Below are 27,929 nucleotides of genomic sequence, written 5' to 3'. Positions count from 1 at the left end.
AAGGCTTTCACTGCATAAAACAATAATGATCACACAAACGCAAGGCAACACATTTTATCTGAAAGGCCTAAATGGCATTAAGGTACAGCATATAAATACTGGCGATTCCAGAGACAGTCATTACATAATCACATTAGAACATTCTTTCCTTTACAAACAATACATTCATGATGTTTTCTCCGTCAAAGATCTCGCTTTGCCTTACTTTAACAAACTTAAGAGTTAACCTACAAAGCTAAAATAATACAAAAAGTCTCTCAGTTGAATACAAGTTAGTGCTATCGTGTTAGGGGTTTCCAACTTGACATACTGAAACCTGAAGCGGATGTTTTCTTTCTGAATACATACAGTAGCTATCTTAGCATCATTAGTCGTGTCATTCAGTACTTTATGCTCTGTACTAAATGTGGTAGATTACATTCCCTGCATATACAATAATTTTTTATTTTATTTCAATAAATAAATAAATAACAATACAAACATTTGCAAGGCATGAGACCCAGATAACCACAGGACTCGTATCCAGTATGCACATACTGTACGAGCTCTGGCACCAAACAAGGCTGTGTATCCCAACAGTGATTAGACGCATTTGGGAAAAACAAACCGTAAATCCTGTTCTGAGTGCTCTTTATGAAATGGTTACTTAACCATGATTGTGTCCAGGATCTGCAATAACAAATACTGGTGGCAAAGCAATTTCTTCTGATATGCAAATAACAGCTACTCCTTTTACAAACAATCTCGTGGAGGAATAGTTCTGTCCTTATTCACTCCAAGCCTGCATGTCGTTACTCTTCCAGTGGAACACTTAAAGGAATAGTTCAACCAAAAATTTACATTTCCTGAAAATGCAGTCAACCTCAGGCCATTCAAGAAGCAGTTGAGTTTGTTTCTTCATCTGAACAGATTTGGACAAATTGAGCATAACTTGCTCAATGCAGTGAATGGGTGCGGTGAAAATCCAAACAGCTGATAAAACATAACATATATTCCTAACAAATAATGTCTTGTGAACTGAAAATCTGTGTCTGAAATTTTTTTTTTTTAATTTCTACATTACATGTATTATCATCTGTTTAGACTCATTATGACGGCACCCATCCACTGCATTGGTGAGCAAGAGATGTGATGCTAAATGCATCCAAATTTGTTTTGATGAAGAAATAAAGCCATCTACTGTACATCTCGGGTGGACTGAGGGTGAGAAAATGTTCAGCATATTTAAATGTTTGGATTAATTATTGTTTTTGACAAAACTTCACACAGAACACATCTTTGACATGATTCCTATTTTTGCATTTCACAAAAAAAAAAAATCAAAAGCATTTATTTTGGACTGACATGAGGGTGAGTACTATTCCTCCAAGTAATAAAGCAGCGGTAGACTGATTTACTGCTGTTTTGCCATCATTAGCACTTCATTCAAAAACAACTGCATCCAACAGTTCACACTCTCTGATACCTGCCAGAACACACAGGCATCTCCACGTGCGAGCCACAGGATCTGCCGCAGCTCGGAAGAAAGCTGAAATCAGCATTCAGAAACATCAGGTTTAAAAATGGTTATTTTGTACGGCATCAGAAATTCATTAATATTTGACTTTTCCAGGAACTTGAACATTCACTCCACTGTAGTCCACCATGTACATGGGCCACTGCTGAAAAAGAAAAAAAAATGAATAGTAGCTCATTTAGCAATTTTTAAGTTTGCCATGAAAATTCTATGGACCCCATTTACTCTCTTAATACATGTTACTCATAGTCAAATTCATATTATCAAAATTAAAAACAGCTGTGCTGGTGAATTGAGAAACGTAAAGTTTGAAAACAGCATTTTCTGAAATCGAAATCTTTTGTAACATTACAGTTTTGTTTGATCAATATAATGTATCCAACAAGCCCTAAACTTTTAAACAGTAGTGTAATGTTAACTTGTAACTAACTGCCTATTTATTGGTATCATACTCGCATTTAAGTCTGGCTTCATTCTGCACTCGAGGCCCACTTTTCAAAATCAAATCAATTCCAGTTTGATAAAATCAAGTCCCACTCCACTTTTTTATTTTCCTCACTGATTATCTTGTTAAAATCACATTCTACAAGTAAACTAGGCTGAAAATTACAAAGTAAATAATATTAAAAAAGCATTTGTGTGTAATATGTCTGCTTACCATGACCGGTATTTGATTGGTTGATAGTGTTGAGTCTGCTCCAGTGGGCATGGATGCTTGACTGTTGTCAAGTACTCGTTTACGTTTGCGTCGATTCGTAGACACTTCTTTACCTTCTACAAAAGAAGACATACTTATTTAAGCACATTTGCATTTGTAAACACTGACTTTTTTCTTCTTCAAAAGTGAAATAAAAGTACACTAAAAAGGCTATTACCTTTATTACAAGTTTGAGTACATAACTCTGTTAAAGGCCTAAACAAAGACAAAATCAAGATCAAACAAGAGTCTCTAAACACAGCAAGTATTGATCATTATAATCATATCTGACATACTGCAGCACTTACTGTAGAGGGGTTTTGATATTGAAAGTAATTTCATCTTGGGTCTGCAGGATTTTTTCCAACCGAACTATGTCGTAAGTATTAGGATTCCTGAAGGGAATATCATCGGGAAGTCCACACACTTCCAGTGAGCCTGGATTGGCGCGGATTAACTTGTATGGAACAACGACTGAGCGGTCCAGACCCAAAGCTTCACCTGAACACACAACATTCACTAATGAAGCACTGGAGTGTTTTCAAAGGGGTAGGGATAAATCAGTTATTAGTCATTAACACACCATATTTTTTATTAAACAGCTCTTTAATTTGTTCCCGTAATATCACTTTTTCTCCCATCCGGTTGACCTCGTCTTCTTCTGTTGGACAGTGAAAAGACATTTGACAAGTTAACTGACAGAAAAGAAGTTGTAGTTTGAACATCAAATAATCCTGAAAAAACGAATTACAGTGTCCATAAAAATATTAAGCAGTGGTTTTCAATATGGATTACAAGGAATATTTCTTGACATCAATGTTATCTGAAGAATCATGTGACGATGAAGACAGCTTCTGAGAGCAAAATGGCTTTTTTAACATTTACAGATAGAGAATATACCTGTGAAATGTAAGTTATGCATTAAGGAAAAGAGCACATCTCAAACACATGAAACAGCGAGTCTCAGTTCTCTGTCAGCCTCACACGCAGCCTTTCTGTCAGAGCTTCTAACGGGGCGAGTGCGAGCCGCTTTGAGCTGAAACTGTAAGGCGATAGTTTTGAACACTGGCTGGTTATGTACTTGCTCAAATATTGATTTTGAATCATTTTTAGCCCAAAATTTACAAACTGCATCTTTAATATAAAAAAAAAAAAAAACTGTCTGGTTTAACTCTTCATCTTTTTCTGTTTCTTGTTTTGAATACTGTGCGTGGACAGCGGCGTCACTACATTTTTGCGTAGTTCAGAATGACAAATCGTACCGGCATACTTTGAGGTAAAAATGCGTAGCCGCAACACAAAATGCGTACAGGTTAGCAGGTCAGGATTTGCCATCCCAGGAATAAAATACTTTTTAAAAGATTAAAAGGCAGTTATTTTACCTGTAAATTTTATTTATGTTACTATTTTAATGTATTTAATAATTCAGCCTTGGTTATAAATAAAATCATTTTTATCTCAGTCAAACATTAAAACTAAAGTGCCTGAAGGAGCAGTCTCCATTGATTGAGAGCAATCTATTTTGGTCGCATCACACTGTTCTGCACATCCAGAGTAGACATGGATGCTTGTGCATTAATTGCAATAAATATCTACAACACTAAATCTTTCTTAAGTTATGCCTTATTCTTACCACTTATTGGGGTGTAACCTTTCTTCAGTATGGTTATTCTTCGTGGTGCTGGCAAAGCAAACATGATTTTATTTCCATGATTAATAATAAAAAATAAATAAAATTGTGTATATATATATATATATATATATAAAATTAAATTTTGACAGCTTACCTGGCTTGGGAATAAGCCCTTGGAAAGGCCTGAAAAGATGATAAAAGAATTTTGTAATTCTCTGGGATTTCCAAAATACACTCCGATCTATTACACAAATTAATTTTTCAGTTTTTTTCTCATTTAAAAACGATTTTAAAAGCTTGAGGGTTCTTCAAACATTTGGCACAGTTCTTCACCTTGTAATGCTGAAAGAGATCTTGTCTGCCACTGCTAATATCCTCTCTAGGTTCTGTGAGCCGAAGGTACAGGGTTTTCTGAAGGGGATGCCAGGGGGCAAGCCCTCGATAATCACTGAGCCAGGGTTACTCTTGATCCTCTTGTAAGGCACTTGCACAGGATACTTAATGCCCAGTGCCTCGCCATATTTCCTGTTGAACAGGTCTTGGACCTGCTCTCGCAGAGTGTTTGCCAAGTCGATACGGGAGAGCTTGGCCTCTAAACTGTCTGCGGGCAGAACAATGTTAAAAAAGCCAACGGTTTAGTGATAGCATATCGGGTTAGGAAGGAATGAAGGTTTAAACATAAACTGGCATCCAGAAGACAGACACGTGGCACACGATATCAACTGAATCAATTAATTTAGTCAGGATGTAACAAAGTCTTAAACTTACTGTGCACAACACCTGATAACTTAATCACAGTGTTACCTGAGAATCCTGGTCTTTTGGAGGCAGGTCCCGGGTCTTCTGATTGATCTTTGGAGTCAGTCTCTGCTGAACGTTAAATCAAAAGGAGCATTAGATTAGTAAGTGATATTTTGGCTAAAACAGAAGAAATATACATATAAAACAAAAACAATACAAATAAAACAAAAAACAAACCAAAGCAAAGCAAAACACTAAACATAAATCGAAGCAAAACAAAACAAAAGCAAAAAACCAACAAAGCAAAGCAAAAAATAAACAAACAAAACAAACAAAGCACAGCAATAAAAACAAAAAAACTAAGCAAAGCAAAAAAAGACAAACAAAGCGAAGCAAAGCAAAAAACAAAACTGAATAAAACAAAATTGAATGGCATTGTTACTTCACCTGAATCAGAGTTTGTCTTAGAGATACCTTCAAGTTTAACCTGTTCTGTCAACAACTCTGGCCTGACAAAAACAAAAAAGGCACACTGTTGTTACACTACTTCTTTAGACACTGTAGTGGTTTTATGCTTAAACAAATCTGATAGATCATTTTAATGTGGTCTGTATGAATATACCTCTTTATAACAAATGTAATCTGACTACTGGCGGCAAGAATCTTCCGGAGTTTTGCGGCTCCAAAACAGTTTGGTCTTCGAAAAGTCATCCCTTCTGGTAGCCCTGTGACATACAGGTCATCTGGATACATCTGGAACTTGGAATACGGCACTTTAGCTGCTTCAGGCAGACCGAGAGCCTCACCTAGAATGAGAAATAGATGATTTGACGGATGTGAAAATCTACTAGGAATTTTGCAATCTATTATCTGTGTATATTAAACCTAGAAGAATTTGATTGGCTGAATAAATCTAACTGGCAGATTTGCAGGTTGCCTGTAAATGAAGTTCATGACTCACTGTACTTGGAACTGAACAGGCTCTCGACTTGCTTTCGCAACTGAAGGATCATCTCTCCAATGTCTTCTGGGGAAAGGGAAGACAATCACACCAATAGCCTAAAATATCTGAAGACAAAGCTTGTGTTCTTCCAAAATAAAGTTTTACCTTCAACAGCTCTCTCTAGCCCTTGTGTTGTAGACTTGGGCGTTAAATCTTCTGCAGAGGTACAAACAGAGTGACATTAACATCAGTGTGGCACATGGGAAATCTTCCTATGTGTATGATTTGATGTGAATTGAACACGCTTGCAGGAGGTGTTTTGATGATTCAACTCACCTGTGGTTTACTCCAGTGACCATTTGTGTAATGCAAACTTCAACATAACAAAGTGTTATTAATTAAAAAGTCAGACTGCTTAATCTGTGAGTTTATATGAACGCTTCAACAATGCCAGGTTTCTACACCTGGCTGATGTACGTTAAGTTATTTAAAAAAAAAAATGGTAATATAAAAGGAATCAAATATTTATAGATAATTTGCAAACTATAAAATGGAGCCATTAAAATGTTAATTAAATGTTAACAAAACAAAACCGTAATAACAGATTATATTAATATATTATTATTAGATATACACAAATATTACATTCTTAAAAAATAGTAAATACAGTACTGTTCAAAACTTTGGGATCAGTTACATTTTTATGTTTTTTTATGATGTCTCTGATTCTTACCAAGGCTTCATTTATTTGCTCACAAATACAGTAAAAACATTAATATGGTGAAATATTATTATGATTTAAAACAGCTGGTTTCTATTTCATTACATTAAAAAAATATATATATATTTCCTGTGATGGCAAAGCTGAATATTCAACTCCATTTTTCTATTCTTCAGTGTCACATAATCTTTCAAAAATTAATCTAATAACCTGATTTAGTGTTCAAGAAAATTATTATCAATGTTGAAAACAGTTGTGCTGCTTAATTATAAATGTCTTTACCAATAATACAAGTCTGCGTTATAAATGTCTTTACTGTAACCTTTTCTTCATTTCTTACTGACCCCAAAAGTTTTAACTGTATAAATCACATTTATTTTCATAATTTGAGAAAATTATTTTCCATAGCCTTCCATGATTAATGAAAAATGATTTTTGATTAAGATCAATCATTTTGACCAAACTGTTATCAAAGTGATCATTTCATGGACAAGAACCAATTCAAAAGAATCTGGCTTACCTACAAGGTTTACTCTACAAAAAAAGCAACATCTATGTGACAAAGGATTTTACAGCATTACTAAAATTACTAAAGTTGTCCAGAATCAAGATTTCCTGCCTGTTAAATAAACACATCACATGTACTGTAGTTGAGCGTTCATATCAACTCTACAGTTTATTTCTATATATTAGGGGCGCTAACACTGGGTGTCTATTTAGGGAGTTCTACTGGATCTGGGTTTACTAGCACTGACTCGGGTGAGACTACGGTTTGGGTAAGTCTGGGGTATTGGGATTGGAGTTGAAATAAGAAATGTAAAACTCTTGTCTTACCATATTTTAACCTATGTTATTATCGCTAGTTAAAATGTTTTTGTACATTAACTGCTGCTGTCCTGTTTCAATCTTCACAGCGGTTCAAACTCATGTACAATTCCTTTTGAGAGATTAGGACAAGTTTTCTCCACACTACTCAGTGGCCAAATTAGCTTTTAATATCCATGTTGAGCATTAACTTACTGAAATGCATGTCTTGCAAGAATTGCTTTGACAGTTAGTTGGACGGACATGCACATATACATATAAAGACTATGAGACAGACATTAACGCTTGAAGGAGGGCAGGTATAGACCAGCCAGAGGGATCTGAATTTGAGGCTTTGATATGTCATATGTTTGGGATTATCGATGTACTACTGGAGGCAAGAGAAAAGATGGATGTGGAACTACACTCAGATATAAGGCAAGAAGTTACCTGCTACACACTCCTTGGGATGACAGAGGTCAGGGGTCACCCGCTCCTCCTGAGGCTCACCTGGCTCTTCTGTAGAAGCAGAACTCTGAGACTCTGAGATGTAGAAGATGAGAGGAAGACCAGAATAGACAAAATGAGCAGTTGGATGTTCAGATAAAACCAAATGAAATGACATTCAAAATGCATTAGATTTTGATAATATGATTGATTGATTGATTGATTGATTGGGATTTGGTTTTGAATTGTGAAAACCAAACAATTCATGCTGATAAAATTGATTTTTGTTAACAGAGGCTGCATCTATCTGATCAAAAAATACAGTAAAAATTTTGAAAATATGTAAAATTAAGAGTTTAAAATCACTGTTTTCTGTTTTAATATATTTTAAAATGTATTCCCGTGTTGGCAAAGCTGAATTGTCAGCATTCTTATTTTTATCAATGTTAAATCATCAATTAATTGATATATTATCAATTTTGTTGTTTTTTTGTAACCATTATTTATTTTCAGAATTCATTGATAAATAGCAAGTTTAAAAGAACAGATTTTTTTTTTAATCATTTTTTTTTTTACTTTTTTTACTGTCAAAAAGTATTTTCTTTTAAAAAAAATATTCGAACAGTACTGTACATTTTGTATAAACCAGTGATATTTATTAATGAAGTCAATAGGGCCCAGAGTGAAACAGAATGTTAAATGACAAAAAATGCATGGAAATTGATTTTATCCATCGTGGATTGATTGGATTGTGAAAAGCGCTCTCTGTTTGACAGTGGTTTCAGAAACAGAGAAAGTACATTTTGATGAAAGATGACAATGTGCACACTCACCCAAGATACTTATAACATTAATAGGGTCTTTAAGTAAGGTCAGAAGGTAAAAAGTCACATTTGATCAGAATAATGTTTTTAAATATTGCACATGCAGCACTTGAGGTCATATTTGCAGTTTTTATATGTAAGATCTTCCTCCAGTTCACAGTGTTTAGCCAATGAATGTGCCATGTAATGCAAAATGTCCCACCTGTCCTCAAAGGCTCAGATCACTGCACAGCAGGGTGGAAAATGAGAGCAAATATTTTTAAATCAGAAGGCAACCCTCAAAGACACACGTCCTCTCTGTGAGTAAGTGAAATATGCTAATGCGCCCCCATCCAGTAGACCTACAGGGACTTCATGCTGCTTTCAGCTCACAACTTTATTTCAATTTCTGCACGGAGGATTGTTGTTCACTAACAATAACACCAAAAAGAGAACAAAACTTGAGGTACCAGGCTGAAATATGAAAACTCTCAGCTTGAGCTTTACTGTGGGGCTGGGAGACCATACCTGGAACTGTCACCTGGATAATTTCACCATCTGGAGGTTCAGTTTTGATCTTTTTCAAAGGCAGACAGTCCCCAGATGGCCCTGAAAAATAAAACATATTGGATTCTTTTGAATTTTACATTTAAAATATGTTTTATAATCATAAAACCTTGGGGCAAAAGCCAAAGCTGTATTAAAACCACGAGCAGACAATCTACCTGCTTCACACTCAGCCAAAGGACTGACACAGGAGCTTGATCTGAAACAAAAAACAAGACTTTCTTACTAGTTACCGGTCTACTTTTTTTCTTAATTACTGGAAACCAAAGTGATGCACCCAAATGAAAATTCAAAGCCAAACATGGAACTTCTGACACACTTTTCTGTTAACAATTAAACATATGCAAAAAACAGAGAACATTGACTTACTTATTAACTCTTTGACTGATTATTATATAATACAAGCAGATGCAGCCTTAGTCTCTCCCTGTATATAACTAGAGAATAGGAACATTTTTATAATAAAAATCTTTCTCTACGATAGTTACTGCTGAAAAGGAAAATGTCTGCAAATATGTACTCTTTGTTTACTGGGGTAAAACGGGACTGCAGTTGTTCATTTATTGTTTGCTTGTTTTTATATATATTATATATATTGTCACATTTATTGGCCTTTTTATTTGACAGTAAACAAAAGTGGCCCAAATTTAATTCGTTTTCCATAACTTGTACAATAACATAACACGGAATCAGATTTTTCCAATTCTGACCACTTCACTAAATCAGATACAAATCAGATGATTTGCAATACGAGCTCAGTCTGAACAATAATATCAGAATTATTTCAGCAGACTTCACATCAGACTTCTACATCACTCTAGATCAACATTCATCAAATTTCTGAGCTGATGGGAATCACTCCAAAGATAACGGTAATAATAACTGTAGTTATTTGGGTGATTTGGGTGACAGTTAATATGTAAGACAGCCATGATGGTAGTCAGTGGAGGGACAGTGAGCTGTTAATATTATGCTAAAACTAGAAAAACTTTGCTCTCTTTCTCCTCATCCTTGTATTGTTTTCCTCCTTATTACCTGCACACAAATTAATCTTGTTATTATGAACACAGTCAGTTTCAGTCACACTACAATCTGATATTGGCCGCAAAACAAATATGATGTGTATAGCCACACAAAAAAAAATCTGATCTGACCAATAAAGCAGAACTAAGTACTACGGCTCACGAATGTAGCCAAAGTTTCAGGTCACATTTTCAGCTGAAATTTCTTTCCTACAGAACTGCTAAAATGTCAATGTATCACTACAGGAAAATAAAACACGAGTTATCTAAGAAAATACAGAATATTCTGCTTTTGGGGTGACAGGGGAGGTAAACTGTTACCTGCTACTGTGAGTGTTGCTGAGCAGCTCTAGAGACGAGTTCGGCACCCTGAGCCCATCTGGGAATCCGTCCTCAGGGGCGCCACCATCCTGTCTGCCCTCCTCCTTAGCTATTTTACCAGCAGCTGGCAAAAAATACAAAATGTTAAATGTAAAATGTGCTTTATGTTCTAACATCAAATGAATTACAATCAGAATTTGACATAGTAAATGTGACTTTATAAGGTTAAACCAATAAATGTGATTTGTTATGGATTAGGTTAGTTAGAAATAGCTCCCTAAAGTAACAAGAGAACAGTGCAAAAAACTACAATGTTATGTAATAATAATGCTATTACATTATAATAATAAGTCACAGATGATGGTTAAGGAAATTCTTACCGGTAAAAATCCGCTCATCAAACATTCTAAGAAAAGAAAAAGAAAATTGTGAGTTCCTGTGAGCCGTAAACATATTGAAACGTTGAAATGCTGTGTACGCATGTCTGGTGCCGAGCAGCAGGAGATTTCCTCATTACGCCAAATCAGCGGCTCCACACTGGCTCGTGTATGGCAGCGGTTACCACAACCAGCATGATGCTCCACTTTGGATGCCTAGCGCCGCTCTGCCAGATGGCAAAGACGGCTAGACATTTTTTTTACGAAGCAAATTAAAAACTAAGTATATCCAGTACCAATATCTGGATTCATTTTTAATGAGCCACACAGTTAATAACATGACAAAAAAGGAAAGGTTATCAGTAATTACATCTCTGACACCGTCATCACATGCTCAAACTGGAAGAGCTACAAATCACACCGCCGCTGTTTCAGTTTAACTCTGACTGTGGCTCTATTCCTCTTCATTAACACAAAAGGAAATCTCTCTCATCGGGTCAACATAAGTTCTCCAATATAAGTAGGTTTAGATGGAGTTTCAAACCTTTTGACGACAAAGCGGACAGCATGCCTTTCTTCCAGGATCCGTTTGAGTTTAGGCACACCATAAGTGCATGGTCTCTTGAAGGGAATCTTGTCTGGAATTCCAATGATCTCTACTGCTTCAGGATCACAGGCGATTTTCCGGTACGGCACAGGAACCATGTGATCCAGGCCTAATGCTTCAGCTAAAATAAACATCAATCGAGTGATGAGATAAACCTGACGTGTGTGGCATTCTGCGCTGTACCAAATAGAACAGAAAAAAAAAACAGTTTTTAAACAACCCCCCGACTGCTATTGGTCAAACAAAAAGGTAGTCCAACCCCATACGCACACCATTGGTTGAGCCAATGTTGCTGGTTGTTTTGATGAAAATTCAGATGAATCAACCCACTAATGGTTTACTTACAGTTCTCTGCATATTAATCTGGGAAAAGAGAAAATACTATAACCTTATAAAGCCTACTGTATATTTGATATACACTTTTCTAAGGCCTGTAAATTATAAAAAAAAAAAAAAAATTCAAAAGATTTTGAATTGATTATATATATATATATATATATATATATATATATATATATATATATATAATGAATTGATTTAATATATATATATATTTTTTATAATTTACAGGCCTTAGAAATGTGTGTATCAAATATACAGTAGGCTATATATATATATATATATATATATATATATATATATATATATATATATATAGTTTGTTTGTTTATTTTTTAATTGATTGTTTGCATTTTTTGCATCATTACATTTATGCATTTAGCAGATGCTATTATCCAAAGCGACTTACAGTGCATTCAGGCTATCAATTTTTACCTATCATATATCATTACATATGTCAGGCTTTACTGTGTTAACACTGAAAAAATTACATGCATCAGCTCGATAGGTATTTTATCATCAGTGTGCAATGTTATATTGTATAGTTTAATGTCAATTCTGCATTGTGCACTTCAGCTCACCATATCTACTGTTGAAGAGGATCTGAACACATTCTCGAAGGGTGTTGATATCCTCAGTCTCCCTAATGAACGAATCCCATTTTTCTGGGCACGCAATAAAAAAAACATTATCATGTACAAATCAATACTTGTATAAGTTGTCTATTAAGATGACAGCAATAGCGCCACAGTCTCAATCAATATTTTCTGAAATGTATTTGTATACACAAATGTCAACACGTGTTCTTTTAGACATAGGAGACAATTAAGGCAGGTCTCGACTCTCTGCAGTTACTGAAGATCTCATGCTGATCTTTTGAGAGGAACAGACTTTGGTAGCCCAGGTGACCTGGCCACATTCCCATTACTACTGCCCACTCTGCCAAGACCAACACTCTTTATGTCTCGTCTGACTGGAGCTCTATCTAAACAAATACCACTGTTATAATACAAATAATGTGTCGAGTTTCAGGTATGACTGATTTATTTACCAAGAGCTTAATATAGGATTTGTGTTTTCATACTGGGAGGAACAGTTCACCCAAAATATTCGGTTATTATTTACTTACCCTATTAAGTCATTCCAAACCCATATGCTGTTATTTTCAGTGAAACTAAAAGAATCGTCATGCCATACTTTTTGTAAACGAAACAATAGATAATAATGGACATATCAATATGCCATGAGTCTGAAAGACTAGTTTGATTTATCCCCTCAGGCAAAGCTCGGAAATGGATTGAAAAATTGTCTTGCTTTGAAAACTAACTACAAGCAAAACCATTGTTTTTTTCAAGCACTGATCATTTTTGAGATTTTGTGCTTTTTGTTTCTACAACTTTCATTCGATTCCATAAACTGTATTTCAAAAGAGTGGAAAGAAAACATCCAAAATATTTAAGCGTTTATTTCATGACATCTTATTTTTTGTGTTTGTAGATTTCAATTACAATGCATATCTTTAAAGCTGTTGTTTTTATTCTGAAGGTTCATATATCATTCAACTGATTTGTATAAAATTGTTATTTCTAAAAACGTGGTAAATAACTGTTGACAGTGTGTAAAAACCTTTAGCTTTAATACGTCAACAAACTGAAACGAGAATTTGAACCTGGCTATATCCTATGTTCAGCTTTCTGTACTTAACATTTAAGCAAACTGGTGAATATTTATTTAGAAAATGCCTCATGTGGATTAATAATAAAAAAAAACTGGTAATACAAAAAAGTTGTCTAACTGTGATTAACTAGTGATCGCTAAATTATGAGCGCTACAGTAAAGAGGAAGATTATCGGTGAATAATGAAATTAAAATAAAATTATGAATAATGGGAATATTTTCAATTGTCATGCGTAGCACAGGAGTCATCTGGACAATGTTTACACTTTTGTTTTTTGGTCACTATGAAATGTTATAAAGAAAAAAAGATTCTTCAAAAATTCTCCTTTTGTGTTCACTATTTAACAGCACAAGGGTTTGGAACAACATGAGGTGAATAAATGATGTCAGAACGTTCATTTTTGGGTAAACTATCCCATTTAAAGTGTGAGAAGAACCCTTGTCTTTGCATTTTAGGGAGCAAATTAACTCAGTCTACATCCTGTTCTAGTTATATTACAGACACACTGCTTGGGACCCCACAAAACCCACTGAAAATGAAGGCCAGCTTGTCCTTGGCCAGACGCTGTATTGGTGAGTACAGTCTGTCGCCCACCTGATTTTTCATGCACTATGGAGAACAGAAGGCGCTTGGAGACATGGATGCTGGGAGGGCTCTGGGTAAGATCCGCTGCCAGCCCTATTCGCTCGCCTGAAGAGACACACCAAGTCAGAGCAATAAGCTCAGAGTTAAGCACATAAAAAAGAAGCATATCCATATGGTTCAGCACCTACACAAGTGGTAACATGCATCATAAGTGCACCTCTCTGAAAGACAGTGGAGGACAACGTATACAGAAAGACAACAGGAGGCTCTTACCATTGTCAGCACATTCCTTGGCCTGAACCGCTTTCTCTTCAGCGGACGCCCACATGCCCAGCCGCTCTTTACCTATGCTGAGCAGTGATGTGGGCTTCAGGTCCAGCTTGCTGTCTGGGTTGGGCTGGGAGGACATGGGCATGCCGTACAGGAAGCTGGAGAGCATGGAGTTGCTAGCAGACGCTTCCTGCACGGAGGGTTTGACAGAGGCCTGGTTGCTTACGCTCTTTGAAGTCGAAGAGTGATGGTTGACTTCCGGACAGGATTTGGCATCCCGAGAGGGTTCCTCTGGTGTTCGACTAAAAAAAAATAATAAACAATAAATAAATATTACAAAAACTATTTTTGGTCTTTGTTCATAAGGTGCTGATAAATAATGATCAAATTGATAGAACTGACCAATTCAATAACTAATATTAATAATAAACAAAAGTTTGCAAATTATTTTATGCACAAACTGCTCGTACCAGTGAACTTTTTTTTAACGAAAACTGTCATTAATATGATTTTAAAAATAAAATACAGACCATAATAGATTCATTAATTATAATGGAAAACATAATAAAATATGGTAATGACATGTCTTTTATGGATGACTGTAATAAATACAGTCCTAACAGTACACCATTCAAAATTTTGGGGTTGGTAAGATTTTTAAATGTTTTCGCAAGAAGTCCATTTCATCAACGGTGCATTTATTTGATACAAGAATACAATAAAAACAGTAACGTTATTGCATTTATGCATTTAGCAGATGGCAAAGCTGATTTTCATGCATCCATTAGTCCAGTCTTCTGTGTCACAAGATCCTTCAGAATTCATTTTAATATAATGATTTGGTGCTCAAGAAACATTTATCAATGTTAAAAACAGTTGTGCTACTTAACAGGGACCGGTTCCCGAAAACGTTCTTATCACTAAGTAGTTCTTAACCTATTCCTTAACCTCTCTCTTAACCTTATGGCATGGTTCCCGACACGTTCGTACGCTAAGTATATCTTCTGTAAGTCACACTTTCGTAAGGTTGGTCTGGACCATTCGTAGCTCTCTCTTAGCGTTATTTGAGCTCATGAGGCTACTGTACAGCAGTCTTTAGAAACCAGCGCAGCGAAGTACAAGTCAAACTATGGTATGTTGACAATTTTGTGGCTCAACAATGATTTTCTGTTATTTTTTAAGACTCATAATAAATTATGTTCGCAATGGATACAGGCCTATTTATGAAGTTGACTTTATGTGGTTACAGAACTAATAAGGTGGTAGCCTGATTAGCCTAGGCTTTTTCGTAATGTAATTAAAGCGAATTGGCAATCATTTTTTTGATAATTAAAATCTGGCAAACAATTTGGCTCTAAATGGCTAAGATCTATAAATGGGTAAGCATGGTGGTGTCCAGTAAGCGTCCAACTATGGCAGCGATCCAACGTGTTCTTGTATTGAATCAAAGACGGAGCCGGACTCGGAGCCGTTTAGTCCATGTCAGTTTTTTTATTCGGCAAAACTTAAGCCCTTTTGAAATTTTGCCTGACGTGGCTATATTAAAAAAAATCCCCTCCCAAGACAACTCATTGTGGAGCAGCTGGACCTTCCCAGACCAGCGCTACTTTTTTTTTTCTTTTTTGCTACAGAGAGATTCATCGAGGTCGTGGGAGAGGGCTACAGCCTAATCAAGACCTCTGTGTGGAAGTGCGTCCACACTGTCACCAACGCCCTTCTGCGCCATGCCGGGGATTGCATCCTGGTGGATGGCACTCATCCCTATCGCCAATCCATCAGTGAATGATCAGGCGTAGGCTACTTATCGCGAAAGGAAGACGCGGCCATAAATGTGCAGGTTATAGTGGACCATAAGGGTGTGATATCTGACCTGGTGGCAAGGTCCAGCAATACTTCAAGTTCCTCTGACGAGAGGCTTGGTGCCCTTTTTTACGTTGCTTCCCCAGCATATTTTGTATCTAACTCTCTCTCTCTCTCTCTCTCTCTCTGTTCATTGTAGATAGGTTGCTTTTTATTAAAAACATAAACCAATTGCAATCAATACCGCATTAAACAGAAGTAACTGCAGCTGCTTGCCAATTAATTCTAATTTTAAAGTACCTTGCCATTAATATAAAAGTGTATTATATAATTTTTATAAGTCGGTAAACCCATGTCAAGAAGCGGCACAAGTGGCACAACGGGATGGATGATTAGCGAGGGATACCCGGTTTGTCTTACCGTCACAACATATCGTGTGAACATTACTGACCCTTTGATAATTTAATTTATAGTCTATATTTTACTGATAACTTAAACTATGTTAAAATAAATGTTACTGTAATAATTTGAGGAATGTTTCATTTGCATAGAACGTGTTGTCTTTCTTAACGCTGTATTGCACCTTCGCATAAAGTGGAAAATCGATTCATGAGCAATCGATGCCAACTAATTCAGCACCCTGACTTTGGACAGCGCTCTTGTAACGTCGGACGTAAGAGGCAGCGTGCTAAGAAGCTTCCTAAGGGACACTTCGGGGAACACACTTAGAAACATCAACAACTTTGGTAAGATATATCTTTCGATGTCTTCTTAGCGCGCTAAGAGTGAACGTTATCGGGAACCGGGCCCAGTTTTGTTTTTCAGGATCCTTTGATGAATTGGATTTGGATTTGAATCAGACACTTTTTGAATTATAAAAGTCTTTACTGTCACTTTTGATCCATTTAATGCTGAATTAAAAAAATATTAAAATCTTGTTTAATAAGGATATTGTCCTTATAATCTGAGATAAATATAAACATCTTTATGAAATGCTGCTAATAGGCATAAGACCAAAAGCTTCTATCTTATTATGTGAGGATTTGCAGAAATCATTAAACTTTTTTAGATGGTTATAGTTGAAACGTTATGTGGAGAAGGTAATAGAGCCACACATTTATCCATTTTATTATTATTTTCTATTTTCATTCAGTCAAACTCAGACCTTGTGTGAACAGGCCTTTGCTTTTTATTCCCAAGACTCCACAAGCATGTTAGAAGAATAAAGTAGATGGAGACCTTTTGACTATGAAGCGGATGCGGTTGCTCTGCTCTAAGATCTTCATTAAGGTCTTGGTGTCATATTCTGACGGCTTTCTCAGGGTTACACCATCAGGCAGGCCGTAGACAACCACTGAGCTGGGATCCTTGAGAATCCAGTCATAAGGCACAGGAACCAGGCTGCTTTTCCCAACAGCCTCACCTGAAACAGTAGATAAACGTGTTGCGATTTGTGCCAATTATTTCCTCTGCATAATAATATAGAGTAAATCTTAATCAGACTTACTGTAAAGCACGCTGAACACCTCCTCCACCATCTTCCTCAGGACGAAGATGTTGGAATGAGTGTCTGTTAAGGCTCTCTGTCTGCCCGGCTGCCCACTGTCTTTGCTTGTCCTGCTGTAGTCCACTTCAGGAACTTTGGCGTGGGAGTTCATGGAGGTCAATGCTTGCAGACAGGACACTTCTGTGGAAAATAAATCTGTTATTCTTTAGGAAACAGCAAAAAAAACCTGCAGTACTATAGGCTGATTACATACACAGTCATTCAAAATGGTTGTGTTCAAATTTGATTTCATGTTGACTCACTGCAGAACTTGTGAAAGTCTGTCTGTATTTCCTTTCTGGAGTTTAGGAAGATTCTTCCCTTCTCTGTTCCCACAGCGATCACGCTGTCTTCATGCACAGTGACACAGGCCACCTCAGCATTCAGTTTAGACATGGCAGAGCACTGCAAACACGATTCACAAGTCATCCACCACCAAAACGCTGCGTAAAACTCACTCTGTGAGCACCTTTAAACTTATTCAGACGTTCCTACCACAGAGTCCAGGGCAGACACTAGGCTGGTGAGGATCTCTTGTCTGGCTGACACTTGGGGAACTTTGAGCTCTGGCCGAGAGTTTGTCCTCATCCCATCACAGCCCAGCTTCCGTATCTGTGCCATTCTTCTGCAGGAAAAGACACAGAATGAAGCACACTGAAATTCAATGCAGGTTTATAATGCAACACTAAAATAGACTGAATTACTCACTGAGTTAAAGCTAAAAACACATATCAGTTGTTCTGCCAAAAGTTTGGGTAGTGTTACACTTTATTTGAAAGTGTTCTTGGTAAAATGCAATTGCACAAATAAGAAAAGAGTAGTATTAATTATCAAAATGTACTTATTATGGATTTGTTTTTTTACCATAGTTAGTGGGTGTAACATGTATCAGGAACACTAAAATGACATGGCAGCAAAGTTTGGAATTAGATTGTTAAAGGACAAAAGAAAAAAAACACCATATTTAATTGGACACAAATAAAAACTATTATTTAAGGGACAGATGTACAGTCTAAAAAAATAACTGTGAAAAGTATGTCTTGCTATTGAGTTGACCGCACAGGATACAAAGAAAAACAAACATGCAATGCCATTATTGAGTGTAATCCTATTTACGAACAAATGCCTCGTGTGAAGGAGGTTTTTCTTTTCATGAACTCACTAAATGAGAGAAATTACATCTGAATAAACTGCATGTTCTCATTATTTTCAATGATGTCTGGCTCAAAATGAATTGATGATTTGTGAACTCAAGGTTCATCAAAATGTAGTCAAAGAAATTCATCTGCTACAGATTTTGTGCAATAAAAGTTATTTTAATAATTACTCAAATTCTTCATAGAGAGAGAGAGAGAGAGAGAGAGAGAGAGAGAGAGGCTGGTAATTAATATATTTTCCTTTAAGTGCCATCCCAAAAAAAAAAAAAAAAAATATATATATATATATATATATATATATATATATATATATATATATATATATATATATTATATACAGATTAACATGAGGTCTGATGGGCCACACAGAGATCATCAAGTCTGATTTGGATTACATGAAGAGACAGAAGCAATGCCACAGAAGAACTGTTGCAACTTCTCCAAATGACCTTAACACATGGTGTACAAGTGTACCAAGGACAATCAGTGGAGTTTTTTTTTCTTTTTTCTGTTTGCGGTACTCTTCAAGGTTCTTAAAATGATGGCTATTCCCCTGATTTACTCACCCTCAATCCATCCTAGGTTCAAATGACTTTCTTCTTTCAGACGAATAGAACCGGAAAACAACTAATCACAACTAATGGTCTCCTAATCAAAACAAAACCAATACGCTTAAGAAGGTTTCAAGCTCCCCATTAACTTTTTTTGGCTGTACAAAATGTATTGAAGGATGGAAAAACCTGTAAGAAGCTTTGGAAGGTGATGGTAATACCCTTCCCTGTGCTAATATACCAAAATCCGTCACACACACGTGAAAGTAGCTAATTACGATAAGCCTTTGTCAACCAATTAAAGCTAGCTCAGATTATTGCCGTAAAACCCTTCATCCTTAATTTGTTCTCCTTGGAAGCAAGACAGGACCTGGAAGCATGAGTCCTACTACTTTACCCGTCCCTCTCGACAGACGCCGTGACTCCAATCTTGATTTCAGCCACATCGGCTCTGAACTTCACAGTCATAAACCTGAAAACTGACTAAACTTGGGTGGGTTTAAAATAGAGCCCAAACCTAACTACACAGGTTGAAGAAAACAAACAATCAAAAACAGCAGGAGTGACGAATAGGAGCTGTAAAACAAACAAATCAATAGCCCAATCCTAATTCCGGGCCTTGTGTTCACATGGCAACCGCAATCCGTTTCCTTGGAAACTAATCTGGAGGCATGTGAACAATGCAGCTCTGGCCTTTAATCTGTCCAGACACTGGGAGCCATTATCCCAGCCTCCGGGCAAAGCCAAAACCACAGACGGCACAGAGAGATCCCAGCACTACTATTACTCGTCTGAAAACCTCCTATAACTCCTGCTACAGCTCAGAGCCGGAAGCCTCTGCCTGACTCTAATCTTACATACAACATATGAACAATATGAACAACACTTCATATCTCTAGTTCGGTTCGGATTCATTCCACCCACCAAATCTAATTCACTACTTTGGGTCCTTAGTTGACAAATACTGCTACATTGTAAAAAAGATTTTTTTTGAAGTTGTGAATAAAACTAAAATGTGTACAAGAAAACACATTTTCAGTCTTTCTACTTTTTCTTTGTAATTATTTGTGAAACTTGCTATATATTATGATGCTTTAGCATAATGGGTGTCAGAATCAGCACTTGCATTGCATGTTCACGATAATGTTTTCAGACAGTAAAACAAACTAGATTTTTACATTTTATGAAGAAAATGTGAGATGTGCTTGCACATTTAAAACTCTTTCACAATGCCACATTTGCAATGCAGTGCAAGGTGATATGGGTCCCTTCTTCAAAAAAATCAGCCATAAAGTTTTTATTACTTTTATTTTATTTGCCCACTTTATCTCATCTGCCAAAGTCAAATCTAGCCAAGCCAACACAAAAGAAGATCATTTGAAAAATGGTGGTACCAACCAAACGGTTTTGGTTAGCATCGACTTCCAATTTTTAGACAAAACAGATATTTCTGCATTGAGTAAAATATATAATTTTTTTTTTTTTTGGGTGAACTACATCATAAAAACTACTTAATTCACATTTATTTCAATGTGTTACTTGCCATTTCTTTGTAATTGTGTGTGAAATGTACTTGAAAATTCTGACTGAAAATTGGAGCTGTCAAACAATTCATCGCGATTAATCGCATCCAAAATAAAAGTTGTTTTTTTGCATATGTTCTGATACTTCAACAGCCTAATAATAGACATGCATAATCTACACTGCAAATAATGTGTAAACTGCTATTTCTTTTTAATTAATTGTGAAATGTAATTTGTGAAAATTGTTTCAATACCAATACTAGGGCTGGGCGATATATCGAATATTAGCGATAACATCGGAATAATTTTGACGACGATGTACAATTTGAATATATCGGGAATATCGAATATTTCAAATTCAAGCATACTTTCCCAAAAGAATGCGCCGAATGTCCAAAAAAGGAACCTGTAACTGCTGACTGCTCTACGCCCCTCTACTACGAGAGCATTAATGATAGCAGTTGCCAGATAACAAGAGTTTAAATCTCCGAATCAGAGCTCCACTGTTACAAGGATACATTTTCTGCCCGGTGTTTGCTTATTTTAAGCAATCTGGCAACCATGCGCACGTGCTCACTCCTCATTGCGGAAGAGCCGCCGACGATAATCTGAAAACACTAACAAGCTGGAATTGAGCGATCTAATGAAAGCGTCGTTCAGTCGGTCTGTGTTCTGTCGTGAGATCTCAACTGTATTGTTTGCATTTGTGATCGCAAAATAAATGCACTTACTCGACCGCTGATGTTTGAATAGAGAAACATAGGCTATGGCCATTTGGAATTACTATTGGGGAATTTCACTGATATGTTTACCAGTTTCCATAATATAGACAGAGAGAATGCAAAAGTCTTTGGTATTCATTTATATATATTTATATATAAGAAATAGCTATGTGCTTCAGCAACTAGCTCCCCATCTAAGAGGGTTTTTAGTGTCAGTAGGAACATAGTTTCATGCCACAGAGCTTCTCTTAAAACCACAGACAGTTGACAGACTTGTGTTCTTAGCTTAAAAACTTGTTAAAAAAATGTAAATAAAATACTTATCCCAGTTGCATAGTTTAAATTGTGAATTGCATGCACTAAAAAGAAGAATGCACTTTCTGTAACTGTTACTTAATTTGCACTGCTTCAGTTACATATAGGCCTACATGTATTCATTTAATAAAAAGCAGTAAGTGATCTCTTGGTCTAGATTTTTTAACTGCTTAAATTAGCTGTTTAATCTAAATAGTTTTTTTTTTTTTAATGGGCAAAAGAAAATCATGTTTTATTTTTTATTATTTAAATGCAAATGCAAACATATCGAGATATATATCGAAAATCGTAAAAATTTTGACAATATCGAGATATCATTTTTTTTTGTATATCGCCCAGCCCTAACCAATACCAATGCTTGCCTTAAGCCTGGTTCACACGGGACGATTTTAAAATTGTCGGCCGATTTTCCAAACCTGAGAGACCCCACACATGGCGATAAAAAATCATGGGTCTAACAGTTTTGGTCGTACAGTGTGTGGTGTGCAGCCACACGGCAAAATCAACACATCACACACGAACCGATTTGACTCCCGAGCATTCCCAAGTTAGACGGGAAATCTCGCAAAATCCCTCGAGATCAAACATGACTTCAGAATAAACAATCATGGCGGACAAAGAGGATGCAGTGGCCATAGTTTGTGCTTTGTTTGTAACCGGAAAAAAAACACAAGAAAAGGCGATGGTCAAAGAAGTGGAGACAAACATTCACGGTGTTACCACAGGTCGACGAGTTGTTCCTCCATCTCCGACGTCCACCGGACTTTCTGGTGCGCCATGTCGCCGGCTGTTTTGATTTTGTTTCCCGGTACTTCCTCACCGCCTCGTCAACTCGCTTTCTGATTGGCTACATGCCACAGTCCACAGGCTGCGTGATCGTTTGTCCTCGGGGGACACCACACACGAGAAGAAATCAGGCCAAATAAATCCAACATGTTGGATATCCCCGATTTGAGATCGGAGCGGTCCCGACGTCCTTCCGAGCAGAGGAGAGTAGTCTTAACACACCACACACGGCAGGAATATCTGATCAGATTATTTTACGATAATCGGAGCATCCTTAAGATTGTTGGAAGGGGTGAATCGGGGCTAAAATCGGCCTAATTATCCTGCCGTGTGAACCAGGCTTTAGGAAATAATCTCAATGGGTTATAATCTTAAAAGAGTTCATGTCATTTAATAGCTTCATTTTAACACTTCTAAGTTTAACAAAACTCTTTGAAGAAGAGACTGATGAGGCTTTCTCACTGAACAGGCTTATCCTATCTGCAGGGGCAACTACATTCATCTGACACCTTAAGCTATACGTATAAATGACTTGTTTTGTACTCTACACTAAGCTTTCTTTGCAGTAGCCAAAAGACATGAGTTAACTATAACAAATATATTTTCTTAGGATGAAAAAACACTAGAAAAAAAAATCAACTGGTGACACTCCAGAAAAAAAAAATGTGCAGGAGAAGTAGGCATCCGGACTGAAATGCTTAAATGCACAGATTAATGACTTCCTGCTTGTTAGGAGTCCGCCCTGCCAAAATAAAGTTTTTTCATTCACGCTATCTGAGATCCTCAGCTCGAGGGAGAAGCACAATGTAGCCGCTCCTTTACTTCTTGAATTACTGCCTGTATGGCGCTTAAAGATATTACCGGCATCTCAAGAACAGGGTAACGTGGTTTTATGAGCGGTTTTGCCCTAAGAGGCTTGTGGCTCCGCCATTGATACACTATACTTCTGTTAATAGCCTTTATAAAGAGTCAGCTTACAGATCCCTTCAGAAACACAACTGTATCTAAATCGTTCAGATCAGAGGCTGATAATAGACTTTTAATTGGTCCTAAGTCCTTTCACCCTGGCCATTTTCCCCAAGGCCACACAAACATGTTGCATCGAGTAAACACAAAGCGCGGCCTGCATGGGAAGACAGGAAGATTTACTTCTGCACTTCAGATCAAAAATTTATTACTGGTAAAACAGATAACTTGTTCCATGTATATTAGCCAGCATGTGGATTGAAAGACTATGAATCATCCAGCTTTTTAAACTAAAATCAAATGTCTATGTTTAAACTAATTTACTGTACAAAAAGTACTGAAAATGCTTAATGACTGCCATATTAATATACAATTGTATTTACATGCTACTAGTGATTTGCAACTCTGTTGGAGTAAAACAATACTAAGTGCAAATAATAAAATGCAACTAACTATAGAATAAAGATTAGTTAGGATAACAAAATAAATAGACTTAATAAATGTATAAATTAAAGAGAAAATGCTTTATGTTTCAGCTACATACTGTATGGATATATTTAGATTGAAAAACCTGTTTCAGATGTGGTCATTTTACATTTACATTACATTTATTCATTTAGCAGACGCTTTTATCCAAAGCGACTTACAGATGAGGACAGTGAAAGCAATCAAAAACAACAAAAAGAGCAATGATATACAGTATAAGTGCTATAATAAGTCTCAGTTAGGTTAACACAGTACACGTAGCATGGGATTTAAAAAAAATAAATAAATAAATTTTAAAAAATAAATAAAATAACTGATAGAATAAAAAAAAAGAATAGAGCAAGCTAGTGTTAGAGGTCTTTACACATACACACACACACACATACAATTGCATAATTAATGAAAAGAAAATAGAATACAAAAAGATTAGAAAGGTAGGTAGATTTTTTTAAAGAATAGAATTAGAATAGTGAGTGTTAAAGTTAGAGGGTCAAATAAAGATGGAAGAGATGTGTTTTCAGCCGATTCTTGAAGATGGCTAAGGACTCAGCTGCTCGGATTGACTTAAAAGTCCGTAAAAGTGACTTTGTGCTTCTTTGGGATGGCACAATCAAGCGACGTTCACTTGCAGAACGCAAGCTTCTAGAGGGCACATAAGTCTGAAGTAACAAATTTAGGTAAATGGGTGCAGAGCCAGTGGTAGTTTTGTAGGCAAACATCAATGCCTTGCATTTTATGCGAGCAGCTATTGGAAGCCAGTGCAAATTGATAAACAGAGGTGTGACGTGTATTCTTTTTGGCTCATTAAAAATTAATCTTGCTGCCGCGTTCTGAATTAATTGTAAAGGTTTGATAGAACTGGCTGGAAGACCTGCCAAGAGAGCATTGCAATAGTCCAGCCTGGACAGAACAAAAGCTTGAACAAGGAGTTGTGCAGCATGTTCCGAGAGAAAGGGCCTGATCTTCTTGATGTTGAATAAAGCAAATCTGCAGGATCGGACAGTTTTAATAATGTGGTCTGAGAAAGTCAGCTGATCATCAATCATAACTCCAAGGCTTCTAGCTGTTTTTGAAGGAGTTATGGTTGATGTGCCTAACTTGATGGTGAAATTGTGATGAAACGATGGGTTTGCTGGAATCACAAGCAGTTCTGTCTTGGCAAGGTTGAGTTGAAGTTGAGCTCTATATGTATTATATGCTTCTCTATTACCATTATCATCCTCATTTACAGTTTTATATGAATCTGTGTGTTGAATTAATCTTTTAAGTGAATGATATCATTCTTTCACTGATTCATACCTTTTATTTACTGAACTGAACAGTTTTTTTGATGGCTTTTCTTGGCTCCACAGACTGACTATAGGACAAGCCAATCACATTTTATTGTGGCCTGTGAGCATTTTTCACTGTGAATGAACAAACCTGTGTTTGAATCCTGAATGAATCTTGTTTGTACATATGCACATACATATTGATGTTCACATTATTATTATTATTTTTTTTGCCTTTTATTCCTCTTTTTCCAGCTTGTTAAATATCCAGTATTTATTTATTTTAGGGAGTGCAAGTATAAAACAGGGGGAATGACTAGTTTGTGTGGGTCCTCTTGGAGGTGACATCTGTATGTACTGTATGTAAGAATGAGGGGGCTCCTGCTGGAGGATTCGATAAGAATGAATAGAGACTAATAGTGTTCATAACTGTTGTAATGATCAACTTATTCTTGAATTACTTTGTAAACATGTTTGAAAATGAGAATGTACGAGAAGCTGACTGTAATGTAAAGAATTTTAATACTTTTAGTTGTGAATAAACCAGTTTCTTTAAACGAATGTCAAACGACAATGTTTAAAGTTATTTACTTTGGGGGAAAAAAGTACTGAAATCATGATACCTTGACTGAGTGATTGCCATATTCATATACAACTGTACATGCTAATCGAAGGTAATTCAAAGAAAACCATGGTACTTTTTTCCATAAAATATGGTGGTTTTGTTATGAAAGGATGAAGGTCTGCTTCAGTAGTCCTAAACTGGTGATGCGTTGGCATATTGTAGACAGATCTTACAAAAAATACTGACACTTTGATGTACTGAATGATTGTCATATCCATGTAAATTATATTTACTAGTTCATTCAAATATTACCGCAGTTCTGCATCCATAAACTATAGTACTTTTCACTGTGCTCAATTTGTGATTAATAAGTGTATTGGAGTAAAACAATGCTTAACAGAAAATACTGTAATTAAAATGAAAAACATAAATAGTAAAATCCAACTAACTATATGATAAAGTATAGTTAGGACTATAAATAATCACCTTTTTAAAGAGGAGAACATGCTTTCAGTATCTTTTGCTGTTGGCATCATATTTCAGTCAGAAACACTGGAAGGAAATCAACTGTCTTGGTAATATAGATTGTTCTATACTGTTCAGTCTCTGGTGCTCTGCATTTCCTAGTCATCCTGCATTTAAGCCATAATTTTGCATGTGCAGTTCATGGTAGTACAGTATGAATAAACTTTATTCCTAAGAATATTTTGTACAGTAAACAACTGTGGTACTCTGTCCACTATATAAAAAAATATCCTGGATGGAGAAGAAGCACAGAGAAACACGGACATCTACTACTGTTATAAATAACGTACACAGTCCATGTTTCAGTGACAGACTCATAGCGGGACAGCATGACATAAATCATAAACTCTCATTGTCTTCATGAATAGATCTGACAGTCGAGAAGTCCTTCGAGGAAAACCGAGCAAGTTTAGAGACATGTGATATTATCACTCCGCAGCACTGGGACACATTCAGTAAAGCATAATCTAGAAATGCAGTCTTCATAGTAGACACAGATTAGCAGCCACTGATGGGTGGATCTGACATTGTAAACATGACCTTCTCGGGTCTACAGACGCGTCTGTGACCACGCCAACCACGGCGATCTTCATCAGATTGTGCGAAATAAAAACCACTGACTGTAATTTATCACCCAGCCAACAATGGAACTGCTCTATTTAGGCAACTTGCTAGCACTCAAATTGTGTTGCCATTTTCACAAGACAAACAAAACAGGAGAATTGCGGCTACAGTTTGCTTAAACGCAGAACGCAAAGGCGTTTAATTGTTTATTTGATCTGCGGTGTATTACAAAGCGTGTTACTTTGATAAAAGCGTCTAAACATCGCATCGAGCGACACGGATACGCGTGCGGAGCGTTAGCATGATAGCCAGCGTGCTAACACTCCTAGCAATCCTCCTCCCCCCTAAATTATAATCTGTAATTTCACTTTTTCAACATCCATAAAAAGTCACGTGCTCAAGAACGATACTCGTAAATGGTTTTTCAAACACGCTGAAACAGAATTACATTTAATCCTTACCGATTTCCCCGTGTTTAATCCCGGGATAGGTTTATTCTCCGTTTAATCCAACTGTAGTGAGAGCTGAATTCCCATCTAAAGAAAGACGATAGCGACTTTCTTAAATGTCATAATGGGTTATAGTCTGCTGAAATGAAATCGACGTGATTTATTTGATCTATTCGCACCGTTTTCTTTCTGTTTTCTTTAACAGAGGACTGTGTCCCCTTTCCCCCTTCTTTGTTCTGTAATCCAGTAAAATTGAAAGTCATTCGCCTCCGCTAATCCCAGCCCAACTCAACAACAGCATCTATTGGCTGTCATTTACATACAGGATTAAAGCACCGCTGGAACAGCACTCGCGGGACAAATGTGTGCAACTAACTCTTGCGACATTGGGACTGTAACATGTCCATTTTTCTCTCAGCCCATCGCCACAGCCCCCTGTGATCGCTGCTTTATTTTAAGAGGAACCGGTTCGTTGCAAATGAACGCAAACCGTTCGCCTGGTAAACGTTCTGCGGATCAGTTTTGGAATAAACACATAGATTTGGTGAATCTGTAAATACATTTATGATTATAAAATAAGGATAACGCAATGCACAAAAAAACCCTGATGTAACAAATCTTAAATAGTATAA

General features: G+C 36.5%; 1 protein-coding gene across 4 annotated transcripts; it reads right to left on the bottom strand.

The window, feature by feature from the left end:
- Positions 1-39: 39 nt before the first annotated feature.
- Positions 40-27,726, bottom strand: LOC132140874 (general transcription factor II-I repeat domain-containing protein 1-like). Of its 4 annotated transcripts, none has more exons than XM_059549917.1 (27): positions 27,310-27,726; positions 17,913-18,042; positions 17,681-17,822; positions 17,379-17,558; positions 17,111-17,294; positions 14,075-14,373; positions 13,811-13,906; positions 12,120-12,203; positions 11,137-11,320; positions 10,596-10,621; positions 10,216-10,339; positions 9,031-9,071; positions 8,834-8,914; positions 7,506-7,598; positions 5,696-5,746; positions 5,549-5,614; positions 5,210-5,393; positions 5,035-5,096; positions 4,651-4,716; positions 4,180-4,447; positions 4,001-4,029; positions 3,847-3,894; positions 2,797-2,874; positions 2,522-2,714; positions 2,392-2,429; positions 2,175-2,290; positions 40-1,661 (listed from the first exon to the last, which is right to left on the bottom strand). In XM_059549917.1, the coding sequence occupies exons 2-27, from the start codon at positions 18,036-18,038 to the stop codon at positions 1,593-1,595; spliced, it is 2,928 nt and encodes a 975-aa protein (XP_059405900.1). In that variant the 5' UTR covers positions 18,039-18,042; positions 27,310-27,726; the 3' UTR covers positions 40-1,592. The 4 variants fall into 4 exon arrangements, with proteins under 4 accessions (XP_059405900.1, XP_059405903.1, XP_059405901.1 ...); XM_059549920.1 differs by having other exon boundaries at positions 40-1,658; XM_059549918.1 differs by having other exon boundaries at positions 4,651-4,713.
- Between the last annotated feature and the right edge of the window lie 203 nt (positions 27,727-27,929).

The sequence above is a fragment of the Carassius carassius genome, chromosome 5 (genome assembly GCF_963082965.1).
Source record: "Carassius carassius chromosome 5, fCarCar2.1, whole genome shotgun sequence".
In the NCBI taxonomy this organism is placed as follows: domain Eukaryota; kingdom Metazoa; phylum Chordata; class Actinopteri; order Cypriniformes; family Cyprinidae; genus Carassius; species Carassius carassius.
The sequence above is the reverse complement of the archived record's forward strand: the minus strand, read 5'-3'. Positions and strand labels throughout refer to the sequence as shown.